Here is a 21,118-nt window from a genome sequence, read left to right as displayed (position 1 = left end):
CTGGGAAATATGGGGGCGGGACTTACCCCGCTGCTCACCCCTGATTGGACTGAACCCACGTCCGGCCGTTGTGAGCGGCGTGTTGAGCGGCTCTCTGTGTGCCCCGTCCCCCAGACGAGTCGGACTCGGCGCCGGAGGTGATCGAAGGCGAGGAGGTGAACGAGGAGGTGGACGAGGAGCTGATGGCCGTGGCCAAGCACTTTGGGAAGGAGCTGAGCGAGCTCTCCCTGGCCGATCTGGAGAAGGGAGGAGGAGGAGGCGGTGAGGATGACGAGGAGGAGACGGAGGTAGCGGGGGGAGGGCGCCGAGGCCCCTCGCTGGAGTCCATCCTGGGGCCCATGCCCACCGCCGCCAGCCTGGGGCTCCAAGACTCCATCAGGACGGCCGTCGACGAGGAGAAGGAGAACGGTGAGAACCTCAGAGCGCAGAGGGCCTCAGAGCCTCAGGAGGAGGTCCGCTCAGAACCTCAGGAGGTCCGCTCAGAACCTCAGGAGGTGGTCTGCTCAGAACCTCTGGAGGTGGTCTGCTCAGAGCCTCAGGAGGAGGTCTGCTCAGGACCTCAGGGGGAGGTCCCCTCAGAACCTCAAGAGGAGGTCTCCTCAGAACCTCAAGAGAAGGTCTCCTCAGGGCCTCAGGAGGTCTGCTCAGGACCTCTGGAGGAGGTCTCCTCAGAACCTCAGGAGGTGGTCCGCTCAGAACCTCAGGAGGTGGTCTGCTCAGAACCTCAGGAGGTGGTCTGCTCAGAACCTCTGGAGGTGGTCTGCTCAGAGCCTCAGGAGGAGGTCTCCTCAGGACCTCAGGAGGAGGTCTCCTCAGAACCTCAGGAGGAGGTCTCCTCAGAACCTCAGGAGGAGGTCTCCTCAGGACCTCAGGAGGAGGTCTCCTCAGGACCTCAGGAGGAGGTCTCCTCAGAACCTCAGGAGGAGGTCTCCTCAGGACCTCAGGAGGAGGTCTCCTCAGAACCTCAGGAGGAGGTCTCCTCAGGACCTCAGGAGGGGGTCTCCTCAGGACCTCAGGAGGAGGTCTCCGCAGAACCTCAGGAGGAGGTCTCCTCAGAACCTCAGGAGGAGGTCTCCTCAGAACCTCAGGAGGAGGTCTGCTCAGGACCTCAGGAGGAGGTCGGCTCAGTTGTAAACAGAGCGTTCTTCACGGGCTGCCTGTGGTTTATGTAACGTCTCACTTTAATTAAATAGCCCTTGATCACGGCTTCAGTCTCCCAGCCCTCACCCACCGAGTGTTTGGTCACGCTCGTGTTCATCCGAGTGCACGTGCATTGTTATGTAAACCTGTGCATGCGTGTCTGTGTGTGTGTGTCAGTGGGTGCGTGGGGCGGGGCTTTCTCCTCTTTGAAGTATTAAGTGACCCGCTACCTTGTCATTAAGGCCCAGTCTTTCATCTGTTGTGTGTGTGTGTGTGTGTGTGTGTGTGTGTGTTTGATGGGGGTTGTGTGTGTGCATGCTTGGATAGTTTCCATTTTGGGCGCTAGAGGAAGAAAGGCCTCTTATCAGTACCTGGAGAAATAAGACCAGGAGAGAGAGAGAGAGAGAGGAGGGAGGACAGAAAGAAAGGGAGAGAATAAGGAGGAGGGAGAGAGAAGGAGGGAGTGAACGGAGGAAGGGCAGAGTCTCAGCGAGGGAGAGGGAGAGAAGGGGAGAATACGAGGAGGCCAGGGAGGACAAGAGAGCAGTTCAGTTGGTTTCATCCCGGGCGTCCTGAACGCGTTGACGGAGATGTTTGGAGAACCACCGGTCTGATGGGTTGATCCTGGGGGAGGAGAACGTGGAGATGGGATGGATAGATCCTGGAGGAGGAGAACGTGGAGATGGGAACGTTTGGTGGACCACAGGTCACGCGGTCACTGCCTCGCTAACTAGTCATTAAAAAGTAATGTACTAGTTCACTTATTAACACCTCTATAATAACAATCTGAATAATTCATTGTGTTTTTTATAGAGGGCTTTTCAGCGCACCCTTCTGTCGTATTTGTGGATGATAAATATATTAAATGTTCTGGTGAAAATTCCTCTATTCCTCCCCCCCTTCTCTCCCCTCCTCCCCTCCTCCCCCCCCCTCCCCCCCTCTCTCTCCTCCATTAGTGCAGTCATTGATTGCTCCTCACTGTTTTTAACGGAGCTCTTAGTCCAATCAATGATGCCCCGCCGCCCACCGTCACCTCAATGCAACACCTACACACACGCGCACGCTCTCACACACACGTGTACACACACCTACACACACACGCACGCTCTCACACACGTACGCACACATCCACACTCTCCCGCGTACACACCTACACAAGCATGCGCTGTCAAACTCGCTGACATTCGCAGACACACACTAACGGATACGCAGGCACGCACACACACACACACATGCGCACTCGCACACAGACAGACACACACACACGCACGTACACAGACACACACACACACTGTTGAACTGACACTCCTACAAAAACACGCTGGGCTGTGTTTTTCCGTCGCCTAGCTACTTAATGAAACCAAACGCTATCGACCGTCATGAGTACACTGCCCGCGAGCAAGGCAGTGTCTGTAGCTCCGTCACGTCCTCTGTACCGCGGTGTTCCCCGCCGGTCGCTGCCTCTTGTTGTTTTCCGTCACCTTGGCAACGGATGAATCGATGGGTCCCTTCTCGAGGAGGCAGGACGGGGTTAAACAGAGGAAGTACTAACTCCTATATTACTGCTAATATCAACAGACGTGATATTATCAATGATTAATATTAATGTGATGTGATGTTACTCTACTGTCACCGTCCGTCTGTCCGTCTGGGGAGCGACCGAACCGTGGTTAATGACAAACAGGTGTGTGTTTGGTTAGTGGATCTGACAGCTCCGTCATACTGTATATATACCAGCATCTGGAGGGACTAGGGTGTGGCCACGCCCCCCTGCCTTGTTATTCATAGCCCTTTGTGGTGAGCCACGCCCCCTGGGGAGAAGTACATTTATTTTGACTGACAGATGGCAGAGTGAGCTAGACAGGGGAGCTATCCAACAGAAAAACAGATGGGGTGATTGACGGAGAGCACAAGTGGCCTGAGCCGTGCTCCCGACAGTATGGTTTAAGATTTAGTCCCTTTATTTTCCGGTAGTGAGTAAAGAAGTTAAGTGTGTGTGTGTGTGTGTGTGTGTATGTGTGTGAACCCAGAAAAGGAGATGAATCTCTATTACTAAAATGTCCTCTTCCCACCAAACAACTGACGTAGCTTTTAGCAATCCCTTAGCCCAGCCCCTGAGAGCACTTGCGTGCTTCTCATTATATAAACCCACTTGAACCTCCCTCCCCCTCTTTAATTATGCGGAGGGTCAAATTAAAACACTGCGTTTGAACGTATGAATTAAACAAAAATCCCACATTTGAATTCCCTGAATTAATATTGGAGCCTTGCTCATTACAAGGCTTGGCATTCATTGGCTGCTAAGGCTACGCTATGCTACGCTATGCTACGCTAGGCTAGGCCCAATGCTAATGAGGTCCTTGGCGGTTGGGTTCCGTGCGTCAGACACGGAACGCTGATTCATTGCCGTGGCGACGGCGACGGTTGGCTGGACATTCCAGGGGCAGTTGGGCAGAACATTCCGGACACTAGGAGACTCAACACACACAGTTCCACATTTCTAAACCGATAGAGTCAAACAAGAAACAGCCCTGATTCCCGAACAAAAAAACAAGGGGACTTGTAGTGGATCAGCTAGGATCAGCTATGTACATTAGCGGACGTAATATTGATTTTGTGATAAGAATGAGATTGAGCTCGCCGCCAAGCTCTCCTCTCCACCCGCATTCTAGGGATTCCAGGGCAGCCATCTTGGCTCCAGTGGGGTTTAAACGCGGTGACGGTATTAATGTGAACATCAGGCTGGGATAAGCCTCTTAGAGAGGGATCCGGACTGTTCAGAGAAGGAGCAGCCAACCGGTCTCCCTTTTTAGTTGGATTTTGAAACGAGCGGGTTTTGAGAAATAGGAAAAAAAAAAAAAAAGGAGAAAAAGAAAGAAAAGTCCTAACTAGGCCAGATAAGAGACGGTCTCTCGCTCTGTGATGATAATAATATTCAGCTCTGAGCTAATTAGTTTGACTGTGGAGACGCGAGACGTATTTAACATACACCACACAGCGGGGAGTGTATCCCATCACTCTGGGACACACACACACACACACACACACACACACACACACACACACACACACACACACACACACACACACACACACACACACACACACACACACACACACACACACACACACACACACACACACACACACACACACACACACACACACACAGCCTGCATGTAGGCGTTGGAGGCCGTGCTTTTCAGGGATAGGTCAGTAATGTGTGTGTGAACGTGGCATGTGGGGTATGGTTGGTGTGTGCATGTCTAAATGGATTTTTGGCTAGTGTAAGGTATGTGTGTGGCTGGTGTGTGTGTGTGTGTGTGTGTGTGAATGTCTGTATGGGGTGTGTGGTGTATGAAGGGTGGACAGCATGTGTGTGTGAATGTATTGGGTATGGGCAGCAGGTGTGTGTGTGTGCGCTTGTATGTATTTGGGTGACCCTTCTGTTTGGTTGGTGGATGCAGCAGGCGTGTGTGTGTGTGTAGGAGGAATCTCTGGCAAGCTTTCTCCAGGGTCACAAGGTCAGATTCACGCACGAACGCACACACGTACGTACGTACACACACACACACACACACGTACACACACACACACACGTACGTACACATATCCACCTGCAGTGGCAGAACGTCCCTGCTTGCCCAGGTGGTCCGGGGCGTCTCCAGGTGGTCCGCCGCCCAGCAGACCTCAGATCAGTGTGTGTATGAAGCACGCGCTGCTGGTAGAGGGGTCTCTCTGGCTCCAACTCGAACATCACAGCACTCGCAGAGCTCTGCTGCCCCCCCTCTGATCTGTGGCTCGTAGAGGGTGGACTACACTGCACACACACACACACACACACACACACACACACACACACACACACACACACACACACACACAGAGGGAGAGAGAGACAGACAGAGAGAGGGAGAGAGACACACACACACACAGGGAGAAAGAGACGCACACAGAGGGGGAGAGAGAGAGAGAGAGAGACACACACACACAGAGGGAGAGAGAGAGAGAGAGACACACACGCACAGAGGGAGAGAGACACAGAGAGAGAGGGAGAGAGACACACAGACAGACAGGGAGAGAGAGAGACAGAGAGAGAGGGAGAAAGACACACAGACAGAGGGAAAGAGAGACACAGAGAGAGAGAGGGAGAGAGACACACAGACAGGGAGAGAGAGAGACACACACACACGGAGACAAAGAGAGACACACACACACACACACACACACACACACACACACACACACACACACACACACACACACACACACACACACACACACACACACACACACACACACACACAGACACACACACACACACACACACACACACACACACACACACACACACACACACAACACAGAGAGAGAGACACATGCACTGCACACAAAGAGACAGACACACACGGGAATCCCCTCACCTGGAAGTTCAAAGCAGGTCCCCCAGACCCCGGGCGGTCCAGGTGAGGGGGTGGGGGGGGGGGGCGGGATCAGGTAGGACTACAGAGTAGGGTCACGGGGAAATCCCCGGCACACACACACAAAAGCACACACACGCAGGGCTTTGAAGCGCGGTGAGGCGGTGTCACGAAGACCGCGTGTCACGCACACCCCCCCCCCTTCATGTGGTATGAGGACATCAGGCAGAAAGAGCTTAATTGCAATTCTCTACTTCGTTCCCTCTTTCCTCCTCCTTCCCTCCGTCTTGGGAAGCCCCACATGAGTGAACCCGTGGATTACAGTGAGATCAGTGAATTCATTCTCTTTATTCTACCTCTCTACCTCCGTCAGCCTCTCTCTCCTTCCCTCTTTATTCTGCCTCTCTTTATTCTACCTCTCTACCTCCGTCAGCCTCTCTCTCTCCTTCTCTCTTTATTCTGCCACTTTCTACCTCCTTCTGCTTCTACCTCTCTCTACCTCTGTCGGCCTCTCTCTCTCTCTCCTTCTCTCTTTATTCTGCCACTTTCTACCTCCTCCTGCTTCTACCTCTCTCTACCTCCGTCGTCCTCTCTCTCTCCTCTCTTTATTCTGCCACTTCCTACCTCCTCCTGCTTCTACCTCTCTCTACCTCCGTTGGCCTCTCTCTCTTTATTCTACCTCCTTCTGCTTCTACCTCTCTCTACCTCCGTCATCCTCTCTCTCTCCTTCTCTCTTTATTCTGCCACTTCCTACCTCCTTCTGCTCGTACCTCTCTCTACCTCTGGCTGTGTACTAATCTGTTACTGGGAGCCTCTCTCCTTCATAATCTGAAACCTCCCATTATTACATATTTCGTGTTTTTTCCTTTCCAGAGAAGTGTGTGTGTGTGTGTGTGTGTGTGTGTGTGTGTGTGTGTGTGTGTGTGTGTGTGTGTGTGTGTGTGTGTGTGTGTGTGTGTGTGTGTGTGTGTGTGTGTGTGTGTGTGTGTGTGTGTGTACTGGTGGAGCGTCTCATTACATGTGGGGGTGCAGGGGTGATTCTGGGGTCAGCCTGTTGGAGGATGGGAGGAGGAGGAGGGGGGGGGGGGGAGGAGCTACCTGCCTGCATCTCCATAGCAATGAGGCGCAATAACCCTCCCTCCCTCCCTCCCTCTCCTGTGTGGGAGAGAGGGGGAGACTGCAGCAGGGAAAGTGAGTGAGCGTTGTCCGACCAAAGTCCCTAATCCCACCAGATGCATTTGAAAGGTTCAAATGTTTTATGTCTAAAGGCATCCCCTCGTCAGTAGCAGCAGCCAGGCTAGCATACTAAAGCTATTAGCGCTGGATTTCCTCTGGCTGTACAACAGGAAGTGGGGCGGTTTCCCTCCGCTGGTAGCACAGGAAGCACGCTCGTTTAAGGTCGAGCTCGGGAACTATTTATAAACCACAGAGCTCCTGGCGGAGCCGGCCAGGGTGGAGGTACGCCCTGGGCGTCTCAGAGGACAGAGAACAGAGGTGGGGGGGGAGACCCAAAGAGCTCTCCCCTCCTGACTCCTGAACCGGTAGCCTCCTCGCACTCCTGGAGGGCCGGCCCCACATCACCCCGCTCTGGTCGGTCTGTCGCGTTCAGGCTGGGGTTATGGCGCCCTCACCACTAGGCTTTGCATCTCTCCTTCCTCCTCCCACTCCTCCTCCTCCTCCTCCTGAAGCTAGTGTATACACCCCTGGTCCCGGCCTCCTCTCTGTCCCATTAGAGATAATCGGTTCCTGTTGTTCCCAGACGGAGGCGTTTGTTCACCTGAGCTTCCCATCTCTCCCTCCATCTCCCTCCTTTCTCTCACACAAAGGCAACACTTTGTGGTCTCTGTTCCTTAGACCTGTGACCGGCAGCAAAAAACACTCAAATTGTCGTTTTCAGTTCGGCAAAATATAAAAGCCAGTCCCATTTTAGCCAGCGTTAGGTGAATTGAAGTGTGTGTGTGTGTGTGTGTGTGTGTGTGTGTGTGTGTGTGTGTGTGTGTGTGTGTGTGTGTGTGTGTGTGTGTGTGTGTGTGTGTGTGTGTGTGTGTGTGTGTGTGTGTGTGTGTGTGTGTGTGTGTGTGTGTGTGTGGGCGGCTTAATGGGAGCTAATCCTATTAGCGTATTATCGGAAGTCATTTTATTTACTGATTAATCCGTCTCTAAAGTGGTACAGGAAGTGTGGTAAGAGGGGAGGGGGGGGGGGGGGGGCTTTCACCATTGCCGTTTGTAAACCTGTTCTTCACACTACCTCACTGGACGCGTTAGAGACGATGTCCGTCTGTTGGCATGTTTTGTTTCTCCATTTGTCCGAGGCTATCCAGTTCATTAAGGATTGATTGATTGATTTTCAATTCTTTATTGACATATGTACCAAGGTATGCATACAAATGTACATCAGGTCAAAAGGATAACACAAAAAAAGCCCATAGGCTTATTTCCATTGCGGTCCCTAAAGGAGCAGGTAGGACGGTACAACTCACCAGTCAATCTCGCATGGAGACGACCGTGCCACACCCTGTGTGTTCTGTCAGTGATTTGGCCTTCATACTTAATTCCACTGTCCTATGACTCTGCTGCTGTGGCACCTGTCATTCCCATCTGGGATCTATACAATTTGATCTGGTGTGCATCAGGGTTTGGACCCAGAATCTTCCGATTGGAAGTGCAACACCTGAACTACTGGATTATTCTTCCCCTGCCTTCCCCCTCGAAAAATACACATAGTTTCAGCGCGCAAGGCAAAATGGCCGCCCTACTTCAAGATGGACGCCCCGGCACCTAGGGCTTTGTGTTCTGCGTGTTCCTGACGTTCCTCTGCCTTCCCTGACAGACGCCGGAGAAAGCGGGGAGCTGGACCTGAGCGGGATAGACGACGGCGAGATTGAACGGGTAAGAAGCGGTCACGCCTCACCCTATTTCTCCCCCCCCGCCTCACCCCCCCCTCCCCACGCCCGGGAGCTACAGCGTTGCGCGACTGGGTTTATAATTAGCATCAAACGCACGAATAGCGATCCCAACCGCTTTATTTCACCGGCGTTCCATATGGAGGTCTGAAGGAAATAAAACGGTTGGATCGTTATTTGTTAATTATGCCGAGGGCATTCGCTGTCATCCACCGAGACTCGCAGGGAATTACTCTGAGCTGCATGTCATTAAGGAGCAGGTAGGTAGGGAGGGCTCTCACCCCTACAGCCTTTCAGCGGGGAGGCGGTCCACCATTGTGGAGGAATGGTTATGAGGTTAGATAGTTTCTTAGTAATATCCCACACAGGAAATTCAGGCGTCACAGCAGGAAGTACAGCACAAAAGATAATTAGAGGGAAACAAATCGCTGCACACAATAGAATGAGAAACTAGAACAAAAGTCTGAACCTTGGTGCCGGTTGAGGGGAACTTAAGCTACATTATTGACCGTACTGGGGTTGGGCAGGTGAGTGGGTGAACACGACGCATTGCAGGTCTCACGGATTCACACTGAAGGAATGACTAACCGGGGTTGGGGGGGGGGGTTGACGGCTTCAGAGTAAACCCCCAGTTGGACCTCTCCTCTACTAATCCTCGATCGCTCCCTTTCTCTCGCTCTCACTCTCTCACTCTCTCTCTCGCTCTGCCTAATTCTCAGTCTTTATCTCTCTCGCTCTCTCCACTCCCTCCCCTTGCCCTCTCTGGCCCTTATTTCCTCGGTTATCGTCCCTCGTCCCCCCCCCCCCGTCCCCGTCCCCGTCCCCCCGCTCTCCCCCATTCAGCCAGTGTTGAGAGCTTTCCTGCGTGAGTCTGTCTAGAGCCCTGACCCGGGGAGACCCCCGTGCCCGGCCCGCCAGTCAAACTGCTCCTGGTGTTCGGAGCACAATGGAGCCAGAGGGCCCCCGAGCGCCCTGTCTGTGTGGTGGCTCAACGCCCCGGTCCTTTATGGGGGTCTGACGACGTCGTGTCTGGTCCTCCGCTTGTGTTCCCCAAGCGGAGAATCAATTTACGTTTACATTCGAGGGATTTTGCTGACGCTTTTTTTATCCAAAGCGACTCGCGACCCCTTCATTTCCCACACCGACGGCGGGGTCGACCACGCAGGGCGACAGCCGGCTCTTCAGGAGCAGTCGGGGTGAGGGCGTCTCGCTGAGGGACACCTCGACACTCCTGAGCTACTGCCGACTCGTACTGCAGACGCTGCCCAGAGTCACTCTGTAGCTAATGCTGCTATCCATTTGGATGGTACGCTGGTACGAACGACCTGCTTCAGCGAGAACGTGACGTATTTCCCTCGCTCCAGCCTTCCAGTTTGCCATTTGTGTTTCTGTCGAGCCACGAGGGGGAGTAGTAGCAGGCTAGTCATCATTAGCAACATAGCCTCTTTAGCAAACCAGCTTCAAAACAAAACTTTACATTGAATTGCACGCAAAGCAAGACCGTGCAATGCATATATTGGTGACCGGATTAAAGCAGCAATGAAATCAAGTGTGCAAGAGGTTTTAAAAACGACATTAAAACCACCAACGTGGTACAAATAGAAAGAAAATACATCTCATCCCCCATTAACTATGGGCGCAGCCATCTTCTTTGCAAGTTGTACAGCTCTGCCCGCTCTACTTTGAAAGTGACGAGATACTACGACCAAAAGGGGGCGTGCCTCATGCCGTGAAATGCCGCAAGAAAGCTGGGAGATTTGCAACTTTACCACTTCGTACATCCAAATGGATAGCAGCATAATCACGATGCAGGGGATTGAGGAGCCAGGTAGGGGTGAAGGACGTCGAGCTCTATGAGGCCTACAGCTACACTGTGGACAGTGCGGACGTTGGGGATCAAACCCCGGGAACCCTTGGTGGGGTCGGGAGTCAGACAGCCTGACCACTAGCGTATCATGTCCAGACTAACCCCCTGCCCGTACAGGCAGAGTCTGCCGTCGCTGCTACATGCCGGGCGGTTAACCGACGGCGTATAACGACGTGCGTCGAGGTGAATGTGCCGCTGTGATCGCTCGGTGATCCTCCGTGTTAATGCCTTCCCCCTCCGTGTGGCTCCAGTATCTCCTCGACGACAATGAAATCAAGATCAAGACGGCTGTGTGGATGGCCGAGAACTCGGACTACCTGAAGGAACAGAAAGGTACGCTAGCCTCCGCCCGCTAGCGGCTGTTGGCGTGCCGGGCCTCCACTGCTAGCTGCCGATGCATGCTAGCATGCACCGCTAGTTGCTGTTGGCATGCTAGCATCCACCGCCAGCTGCTGTTGGCATGCTAGCATCCACCGCCAGCTGCTGTTGGCATGCTAGCATCCACCGCCAGCTGCTGTTGGCATGCTAGCATCCACCGCCAGCTGCTGTTGGCATGCTAGCATCCACCGCCAGCTGCTGTTGGCATGCTAGCATCCACCGCCAGCTGCTGTTGGCATGCTAGCATCCACCGCCAGCTGCTGTTGGCATGCTAGCATCCACCGCCAGCTGCTGTTGGCATGCTAGCATCCACCGCCAGCTGCTGTTGGCATGCTAGCATCCACCGCCAGCTGCTGTTGGCATGCTAGCATCCACCGCCAGCTGCTGTTGGCATGCTAGCATCCACCGCCAGCTGCTGTTGGCATGCTAGCATCCACCGCCAGCTGCTGTTGGCATGCTAGCATCCACCGCCAGCTGCTGTTGGCATGCTAGCATCCACCGCCAGCTGCTGTTGGCATGCTAGCATCCACCGCCAGCTGCTGTTGGCATGCTAGCATCCACCGCCAGCTGCTGTTGGCATGCTAGCATCCACCGCCAGCTGCTGTTGGCATGCTAGCATCCACCGCCAGCTGCTGTTGGCATGCTAGCATCCACCGCCAGCTGCTGTTGGCATGCTAGCATCCACCGCTAGCTGCTGTTGGCATGCTAGCATCCACCGCCAGCTGCTGTTGGCATGCTAGCATCCACCGCCAGCTGCTGTTGGCATGCTAGCATCCACCGCCAGCTGCTGTTAGCATGCTAGCATCCACCGCTAGCTGCTGTTGGCATGCTAGCATCCACCACTAGCTGGTGTTCGCTTGCCAGCTTTCAGCACCAATTTAACTCATTTTATTTATCAACGAGATAGAATAGTGCGAGAGGGCTTTTTACTTATGGAGATTTGTCTGTTATCTGCTATACTGCATTGTGTTCATATAATCAAATGAATCTGACAGTGATGTTGATTTGATTTACATTCTATACGCCTATACAGTGTTTTGATACTTCTATTTCACAGTTCATCTAGTTTGTCAAATTGATCTGCTCGGTGAAAAACAAATGCAGGAAATAAGTCAAACAACCTCAGATCAAAATGAAATCAAATGGCTGCTGTGGTCGTTCTAGAGCTGTTTAGAACCTAGAACGTAGAATACCTTAGAACGTGGAATTTGGTGATCTAGAGCTGAAGATGGGAAGAGATTTCCTGGGAGGAGTGTTTGGCAGGAGTCCTGTGCCCGTTTATCTACCCGGGACCACCTAGATATGAAGAGGCTTTCAATGCTCCTGCTCACTTCCTGTTTCCTGTCCCAGAGAAGGAAGCCAAGATCGCCTTGGAGAAGGAGCTGGGCATCTACAAGGAGAAGAAGGTAAGGGAAGTGACTCCTCACACACACACACACACACACACACACACACACACACACACACACACACACACACACACACACAACTATAACCAAATATATACAATATATAATGTATACAGATGATGCCAAACCGAAGGGTAAGGGAAGTGACCCATCACACAACTATAACCAAATATATAATATCGATGATATAATGTATATAATATATACAGATGATGCCAAACGGAAGCGGGTAAGGGAAGTGACCTTAACCAAATATATCCAAGCATAGACAATATACCAAATATGTAATGTTTTCAAAACATGCCAAACTGAAGAGGGTAAAGGAATTAATTGTAACATAATTATACCAAATATAGTTAAAACGTACCAGCTGCATCAAATATGCCACATTTTTCAATAAACCAAATATACCTTTACAACGTGCGGTTAAATTAGAAAACGTTATTTCCCTGAGATGCATCATATCGTAATATAGTTTGAAGAATGTATGAACAGCCACAGTATGAAGAGAGGGACAGACAGACAGACAGACGTGTGAGGCAGCAGATGGACACCGCGGTGGCGGTTCAGACAGATGCTGGGACCTGATGTCAACATCCAGCAGCATCACCGGAGAGGCGACCAGGGCCCCCGCTTCACGTGCTCCGCCAGGGGCCTTGGCACCCGGACACAAACGTTTACTCAGCGCGGGCATCTGTCGCGCGGCAGCGCTAACCGGGAGGATTAGCTCCCCGCTAAAACGTCTAGCTAGCGCGAGCTAGCGCCGGTGCCAGCGTTACCGCGGCAACCCGACGCTAAGCCTGTCGGCCTGACCAAGCAAAATGAGGGGTCTTTAAATAACCAATCACAGAGCTTTAATTGCCGGGGCTTCAGGTGGACGGTAACAGCCGGTCTTGGGGGGGTTTGGATTAAAGACCGAGTTGTTTACTTATCTGAACCCCTCAGGGTCCTTTTGTTTCGCTGGCCAACCCTGGCATGGTAAGGGATGGTTTATCGTTGGCTATGAACAACGTTTATTAGTCGGGTAGTTTGGTTCATTTAAAGGCCCACTATGCAACTTTTTTAGCCAAAATTACATTAAGTATGCAGGTTGAGAGTTATGCTGATGGTTCTGCATCCATTTCTGGGTCGATTGGTGGGTGTGTCATTTACCCATGTCGCCTCTCCAGTGAAAAAGCGCATATGCAACTTGCTCTGTTCGGACCGACACAATCCGGATGTGACGCAGCGGAAGTATCCTCGAAAATGTAGTCAGATTGTAGTTTCGAAAATGCTTTACGGCACAGACACACACCCAAACATGGCACCGGCTAGATATAAACAGCCAGTTGCGAGGCAATTGTTGCATTCATCATGGATCAATCGACTGATAAGGGACCCAAGAGGCGACCGTCGGTGGAACAAAAGAAGAATGGACCAGAAAAGAGATCAGACACGAGTGAAAGGGGAACTATGCAACTTTTTTGGCTTGATTTACCTTAATATAACAGGCTAAGAGTCATTGCGATGGTTCTATCATACATTTTTGTTCGATTGTTCGTTGTTTCGACTCACCCTTGCGCATCTTGGCGGAGAAAAGGAATATGTTTCCGCCGGCGACCCGCCGCCCACTCTCGCGGGAGTCTCGGGTCTCGCGAAGTAACGAATTGCTTTACGGCACAGACCCCCAAACACGGAACCGGCTCGATATAAACACAAGTCACTAAGGGATTGTTATATTCATCATAGATCAGCCGACTAAAAAGAGACAGAGAAACCCAATGTCGGAGGAACAGAAGAAGAGAAAAGGGAGACTGACCGGCAGAGAGGCCAGACACGAGTAAACGTTGGGCAAGCTTTTCAGGAATAGCGTGAACTGAAAGAAAAAGAAGACTGCAAATCAGACGCCGACTCGGCCGTGTTGCTTTTGAAATTGAAAGTACCCTTGGGTGGCCTTTGTCTTCGTGGTATTCTTGATGTTGATAGTCGCTGTACAAATGTGTTTGCTCAACCATTTTGTTGAGCCCTGTAAAAATTGTTTTCTCGACCGTTTTGTTGTGAGCCCTGTATGTTTCTAGCTTGCTTGGTTGCAACCATATAAACACCGTTGTTTCCATGGGTGTTTTGCTGTTCGTCTGTCTCGTCCCCCAGATACAGACTGAATCCCCGAATCCAGGTTCTTGTTTATTTAGATTATTATGTTGGCCAAACCTCTTACACTGATTGTTCTGTTCAACCTAAGATAAAACAATTATAATCTAGGATATAAATTCTCCCCGTCAACTATAAAAAAGGATGGATTTATGTTTATTGCAATACAAATACACCCTTTAAAAAATTTATAACCTTGCCTACACTTTATGAACATCTACTTCGGACATGGCTCCACGCATTCGCCGGCTTCTTTGAAAACAAATGCACATGGCTCGCGTAGAAGCGCATGGGGAAGGGTCGTCAACGAGTTGTTACGACAGTGTTGTGAAATATCTACTACGAAGCTGTAGGGGGCGCTGTGTAGAGAAATGTGCGTGCCAAAACCAAGAAAACAGCGAAGAAATGCCCGAAGTTGCATAGTGGGCCTTTAACAAGGTACTGCCCGTTAAAGGAATCCAATGCTCTGAAAAGAGGCAGCTCTGATTGGTGGGATTTAAAATAGGGTTAGAAGTTTATGAAGGCTTTCTACTAGGGCTGCTCCATTATGTTGGTCAATATTGAAATCACGATTATTCAAACGATTATTTTTGAGTTTGAAAACATGATGCAATTTTTCAGCATTTCTCTCAAAAAACACTTTCTAACTGAGAAATGTCTCCTTCAAAAATACAAAAAAAAATGTTCAAATCGAAAATAATGTACAAATATGTATCCAGCTGTTCTTTTTTTAATGAATTTATACATTGAATGATTAATATATAAAAAAATAACGTTTCAACTCGATTTTATTAGTTTGGAGATCATGATCAAAATTGTATTAATTGCACTGCCCTACTTTCCACGTTCGAATACATCTGCCGTTACATCTGCGATTCTGATGGTGGATCTATTTATGATCATAATTCATAGTGTTGCGTCGTTTCCCCGGTTCAAACACTTTTTACCCTCAACTTCCTGTGTGCGGCGTTGTCACTTCCTGTAGACGCGGGCGTCGGGGAAGAAGCGGGGGCCGATCCGCGCGCGCACGGCGGACGAGGCCATCGAGAAGATGCTGGAGCGCAAGAAGATCTCGTCCAAGATCAACTACGACGTCCTGAAGGACCTCAACGTCCGGCCGCCCGCCAGCCCCGCCCACTCGGCCACGCCCCCCCGCAGCGCCACGCCCACCAGGGGGTTCGCCGGGCGCAACGCGGTCCGCAGCCACGCCCCCCCCCCGCTGAGCCTGGGCACGCCGCTGAGCTCCCTGGGAAAAAGGTAGGCGGTCCCTCGGCAGCGTCCTAGCCCCCCTGGGGTATCGGCGGGAGGGGGGGCAGTATCCTAGCCCCCCGGTCGTTCTCCCCCCCCCCCCCCCCCCACCCCCCACAGAGAAATGGGTGAGGGTGGGAGGGGGCCAGCATCCTGACGCCCCCCCCTCGGGTCCTCCCCTACGGGGCCTGGGTGAGGGTGAGGGTGGGTGGGAGGGAGGTAGTATCTTGCCCCCCCCTCCCCCAGAGGTTCCCCGGGGGGAGGCGGACTCCTGAGGGAGGGCTGTGTGTTTGCGTTGGGACGCCACGTTCCGAGGTACCGGTAGTTGGTATATTGTGTTCTGTTAGTGGGAGGGCGAGGGGAGACGCAAAAAAAAAAAAAAAAAAATGCAAACGTCGGATCGGCCTTGGGACAAAGTCACTGGATCAAGAAAGCACACATGAATATGCATTGATGTGTGATATATATTGATCTCTATTGATGACCGCCAGCCCACTCTCTGTCTTACCATGGGCGAGTCTTTGAGAAGCACTTCAGTGTGTGTGTGTGTGTGTTAAAGAAGAGGCTCTCTCTTCGCACGACGCTCGACGCACAAACCCTCGTTTAATAATGTCCCTCCACGCCCGGGATAATCTGAAGGGTAACACACACACACACACACACACACACACACACACACACACACACACACACACACACACACACACACACACACACACACACACACACACACACTGATTTATACTCTGTATAATACTAAATCCCCTGTATAATACAGACTGTATATAATAATGGACTGCTGTATATAATACATACTTTATGATAAAGACTGTATATAGAAGTACTCTTTATAATAAAGACTGTGTATCAAAGTACTCTTTTTAATACAGACACTATATAGTACAGAGTGTATATAATAAGTCCTCTCTATAATACAGAGTGTATATAATAAGTCCTCTCTATAACCAGCCTCTGTGAGACTGCCGGCTCCGCAGACAGAAGGATCATCTCCTGCTCAGATGAGCGCTCTGCCGGGTGGCTGTAGGGGCTTCTGAGCCCGGTGTATTCTACTCTATTTATATCTACTTTATCTACTTTTTGTAGTTTTCCAGTTTTCCCCTCGCTGGTGTAAATTGGTTTCTAGAACCGGGGATTTAAACCCTTCTGAGTCATATTAGGGCTCGGCTCGCTCGGCTCGCTCCCTCCGTCTCTCGCTCGCACGCTCTCTCGCTCGCACGCTCTCTCTCCCTCTCAAAACTCCAGCTTCCTGTTTCCCTGCACTCAGCAGCGACATAGCTGCCCCCTCACCCATTCATTCATACCAAACACCCATTTATTCACACGTACACACACGCACTCATTCAATCATTCATGGACCCATTCAAACCTATTCAAACGGAACCAAATTCATTCATCAAACACAAATCCGTTCACTTCACCACACATGCACTCACTCATGCATTCATTTAAAAACACATGCGTTCGTTCATTCAAACACACACACACGCACACATACATTCATTCCTTCATTCATTCAAAAGCACATTTATCCATTCTTTCTTTCATTCAGTCGAACAAACACCCAAGTCCCCACTCATTCAATACATAATTGACCCACAATGCAATGGCCCGGTCTGGTTTGTAGCGAGCTCTCTCCATGGGGTCCGCTCTAGATCGCTGCTGCAGGATGTCGCTCTATTCGAGTGTCTGTTCACGTTTCTCAGTGTGGGGACAGACCAGTGGCTCTCCACCTGATACCAGGTGTTCCGTCCAACGATCCTCCATCCTCCTGTCGACGTCCCTGCGAGGACGAACCAGATAGCCGCTCCCAGGCCGTCTGGGTCAGAGCCAGGGGGCGCACACCTTATCAAGGGTCCACGACCGGGTGCATGTACCGCCCTGATGAGGTGTGGGGGGGGTCCCGTCCCGCCACGACCCCACTCCGTCTCCCCATGTGTGCTGGTTTGAGGTCTGGGTGGGGTCGCAACGGGACTCTGGGGACGGGGGACGGGGGGGACGTCCCTCGCTCGGACCGCTGAGCGCTCCCCGGGCGAGGGGAGTGGGGCGGCGCTGAGTGAGCACTTCCTGTGCCCCAGAACGGGTTCGCTCCGGGGTTCAGCGGACCGGGTTGCGGCGCGGTGAGGCTCCATTCACGCGGGCTGCTGCATGATTGATGCTCAGCGTTGTTGTGAATCATTCATAGAGACCTTTTCCTGAATGGAGGAGGCGTGGGGGGGGGGGGGGGGGCAGGTGGGGTTCAGGGGGGCTGAGAAAGGTTCCTGAGAAGGTAGAAGTTGTCCGCGGTAAACACAACAACTTTGCACTCAGACGCGGCGGGTTGTGTCGACAAAGCAGGACTCGTGCTAACCTTTTAGCGGAGGAAGCTTTTGAATTGTTTATAGGGCCCGCCCTCCTCCGACCCCTGGATGCAGACAGAGGGCCCTGTCTGTCCTGTCAACAGGCAGGCTCTCGCAGTGGGGGGTGAGACAGGCAGGTCACACACAGAGGGCTCTGTGTGTGTGTACAGACAGTGGCCCGCCAAACATGTTGTTGTGTTGTTGTTGGGGTTTATATTGAGTGAGGTTTGATGTTTTGGAGGGTGTGTGTGTGTGTGTGTGTGTGTGTGTGTGTGTGTGTGTGTGCGTGTGCGCGTGCGTGCGCGCGCGCGTTATGCTAGCACTAGCGGTGTATGCTAGTGTTCTGGGTTTATAGACCGTGGCTTGGTGTTCTCAAGATGGCCGTTTGGTGTTATAAAGAGGGTTGTTTTGTGTTATGAAGATGGCAGTATGGTCCTTCGTCTAATAAAGTTGGTAGTTTGATGTTATAAAGATCGTAGCTTGGTGTTATAAAGATGCTAGTTTAGTGTTATAAAGTTGGTAGTTTGGTGTTATAAAGATGCTAGTTTAGTGTTATAAAGATGGTAGTTTGGTGTTATAACTACGGTAGTGTAGTGTTGGGTGTTAGTTTTACAGGCCATGGTTTGGTGTCGTACAGATGGTAGTTAAGTGTTATGTGAGTTGTGTAGTTGAAATAGAATGATAGTGGTGTGTGTGTGTGTGTGTGTGTGTGTTCTGTTGGGACCTCACAGGGGCCACACTGCAGCGTTGTACCGGTAACTACGGTAACCACAGGGGCCTCCCCACCCCCACTCAACACCCCTCGCTCTGCTAACATACATCAGCTCCCCTCCCCTCCCTCCCTCCCTCCCTCCCTCCACCCCTCCCTCTCTACTGGGGATGGTAAAGCACTCTTCTACAAATAGACCTAATAATTGCCCTCCAGTGTCTCTCTAGCTCTTCTCTTTGTCTGTATGTCTGTATGTATGTCTCTCTCGCACTCTGTCTCTCTCTTTCTGCCTTCTCTCTCTCTCTGCCTCTCTGCCTCTCTTTCTCTCTCTCTCTCTTTCTGCCTCTCTCTCTTTCTTTCTTTCTGCCACTCTCTCTCTTTTATCTCTCGCTCTCGCTCGCTCGCTTTATCTCGCTCGCTTTTGCTCGCTCGCTTTCCCGTCTCTCTGTCTTTCTCCCCCCCCCCCCCACAAGTCACAATTCTTTTGAATGTTTTACCCGAGCTTTTTAATTAATCCAGAGAGAAGATCATTCCTGCGTTTCACTGAGGGGGGAGGGAGAGAGATGGAGGGATGGGAGAGGTGGAGAGAGAGAGAGAGAGAGAGGGAGGGAGAGAGGTGGAGGGAGAGACCGCTATTTAATTAGCCTTCTCTCCAACCAGAAAGTGTGAGAAAGTGAGAGAGGGAGGAAGGGAGACGGTTAGAGAGACGGTGGATGGAGTGTGAGAAAGACAAACGGAGGACGGGTGAGAAAGGGAGTCGAGGGAGATAGGGTGAGGGATGTCTGTCTGTGTCCAGGTGAGCCGACACCAGCCAGAACAAGACAAACTCTGCAGTCTGCACAACTGTGTGTGAGCATAGCGTCTGCTACAGGTTAATTACTCCTATGGGCGAAGCCAAGGAGGAACCCCCCCCTTCCCTCTCCGTCTGCTCAGCTTACCCTCAGAAGGTGGGAAAGTTGGAGTTTCCCTTCGGGGTCGCACACACAAACACGCACCGACACATGTAAACACACGCACACACAGACACACGCACACACTGCCTACACGTGCCTACAGCCGTAGCCACAGTCACATGAGAACACATAAGGCGAGACAGACAGCATGCCACACAGCCTGGTTGTGTCAATCCAGAAGGATGCTATGGCCTTCATGTGTTATCTCGCTGGCTCTTAAAGGGCCAGGCTGTGGCTAACTGTCTCCATTGCTTAGCGGCTTAGGATCACAGCGCTAACTGATTAGCTAGCAGGCGCTAAGCTAGGATAGAGAACTAGAGAGCCGGAGAGTGGGCTGGAGAGGGCGAGAGTGTGAGTGTGCGTGTGTGTGTGTGTGTGTGTGTGTGTGTCTCTATGGTTCTCTGTATGTTAATGTGGGGAGGGGAGATGGTAGGAACCCCAACAGAGTGTGTGAGTGATACAGAGAGGGAGATAGAGTGTGTGAGTGATACAGAGAGGGAGATACAGAGAGAGACAGTGATACAGAGAGGGAGATACAGAGAGAGGAGACAGTGATACAGAGAGGGAGATACAGAGAGAAAGAGCGACCGTGATACCGCGTCAGTGATACAGAGAGACCAGTGATGCAGAGAGAGAGAGACACGTTGCAGAGAGACAGTGATGCAGAGAGAGAGAGAGACAGTGATACAGATAGTCAGTGATGCAGAGAGAGACAGTGATGCACAGTGAGACAGTGATGCAGAGAGAGAGAGAGAGAGACAGTGATCCAGTGACAGTCAGTGGTACAGAGAGATAATGATGCAGAGAGAGAGAGAGACAGTGATACACAGAGCGAGAGACAGTACATACAGAGAGAGAGTCAGTGATACACGAGAGAGAGACAGTGATACAGAGAGGGAGATACAGAGAGAGAGAGGATAGACATTGATACAGAGAGAGTAGTCACCGTGTGTCCTTGGTTGCCCTCAGACGGAGGTCGTCGATGTTAACTGATTGGTTGAGAGAGAGGAGAGTGAGGTGTCTGATTAGGGGACAGTAATGGTGGAAAGATTGGAGGGCGCTGAGCAGAGAGACAGCGGACTTATTTAAACGTCTGTGATTGAACGTCTGGCCCGTGGTCCCGTGCTGAAGATGTTACCTCTGATGGGAGGTGTGGCATCGTAAGCTGCTGAGTGCGCGCGTTTACCCATGAATATGTATCTCGGATCTCGGATCTCACGCCCCTTCTCCATGGCTGCCATTATGCGTTAGCATGTAGCATTGGCTTGAAGTGTTAGTTTGAGGCGGTAGCATGAAGCTGTAGCTCTGAAGCGTTAGCATGAGGCGTTAGCTTGAAGTGGTAGCATGTAGTGTTGTCATACCGCCTTAGCATGGCGCCTTAGCATGAAGCGTAAGCATTGAGGCTATCAGCCAGACTCACCGTTCCCTCGCTGAGATACCAGCTAGGGGAGACGGGAGCTCTTGGAAAATGACAAACACGGAGCAGAGGTCAGAGGTCAGGGTGTTCACCTGACGTCTCTGGGTCTCTGGAATGTTCTGAGAGGGAGGGGTCACCAGACGGCTCCAGAGGGGCGGTGTATTCAGGATGGAGCAGTGTTTACTC

General features: G+C 51.6%; 1 protein-coding gene across 2 annotated transcripts in view; it reads left to right on the top strand.

The window, feature by feature from the left end:
• Nucleotides 1-21,118, top strand: part of LOC132457285 (transcription factor IIIB 90 kDa subunit-like) — a 47,811-nt gene that overhangs the window by 16,994 nt on the left and 9,699 nt on the right. For both annotated transcript variants that reach the window (XM_060051514.1, XM_060051515.1), the window contains 5 exons: nucleotides 115-408; nucleotides 8,392-8,450; nucleotides 10,583-10,664; nucleotides 12,060-12,115; nucleotides 15,234-15,505. In XM_060051514.1, the coding sequence (XP_059907497.1) occupies nucleotides 115-408; nucleotides 8,392-8,450; nucleotides 10,583-10,664; nucleotides 12,060-12,115; nucleotides 15,234-15,505 (763 nt within the window). The remainder of the gene's footprint in view (nucleotides 1-114; nucleotides 409-8,391; nucleotides 8,451-10,582; nucleotides 10,665-12,059; nucleotides 12,116-15,233; nucleotides 15,506-21,118) is intronic.

Source organism: Gadus macrocephalus, chromosome 5 (genome assembly GCF_031168955.1).
Source record: "Gadus macrocephalus chromosome 5, ASM3116895v1".
NCBI classification, from domain to species: domain Eukaryota; kingdom Metazoa; phylum Chordata; class Actinopteri; order Gadiformes; family Gadidae; genus Gadus; species Gadus macrocephalus.
This window is presented reverse-complemented; position numbering and strand designations above follow the sequence as displayed.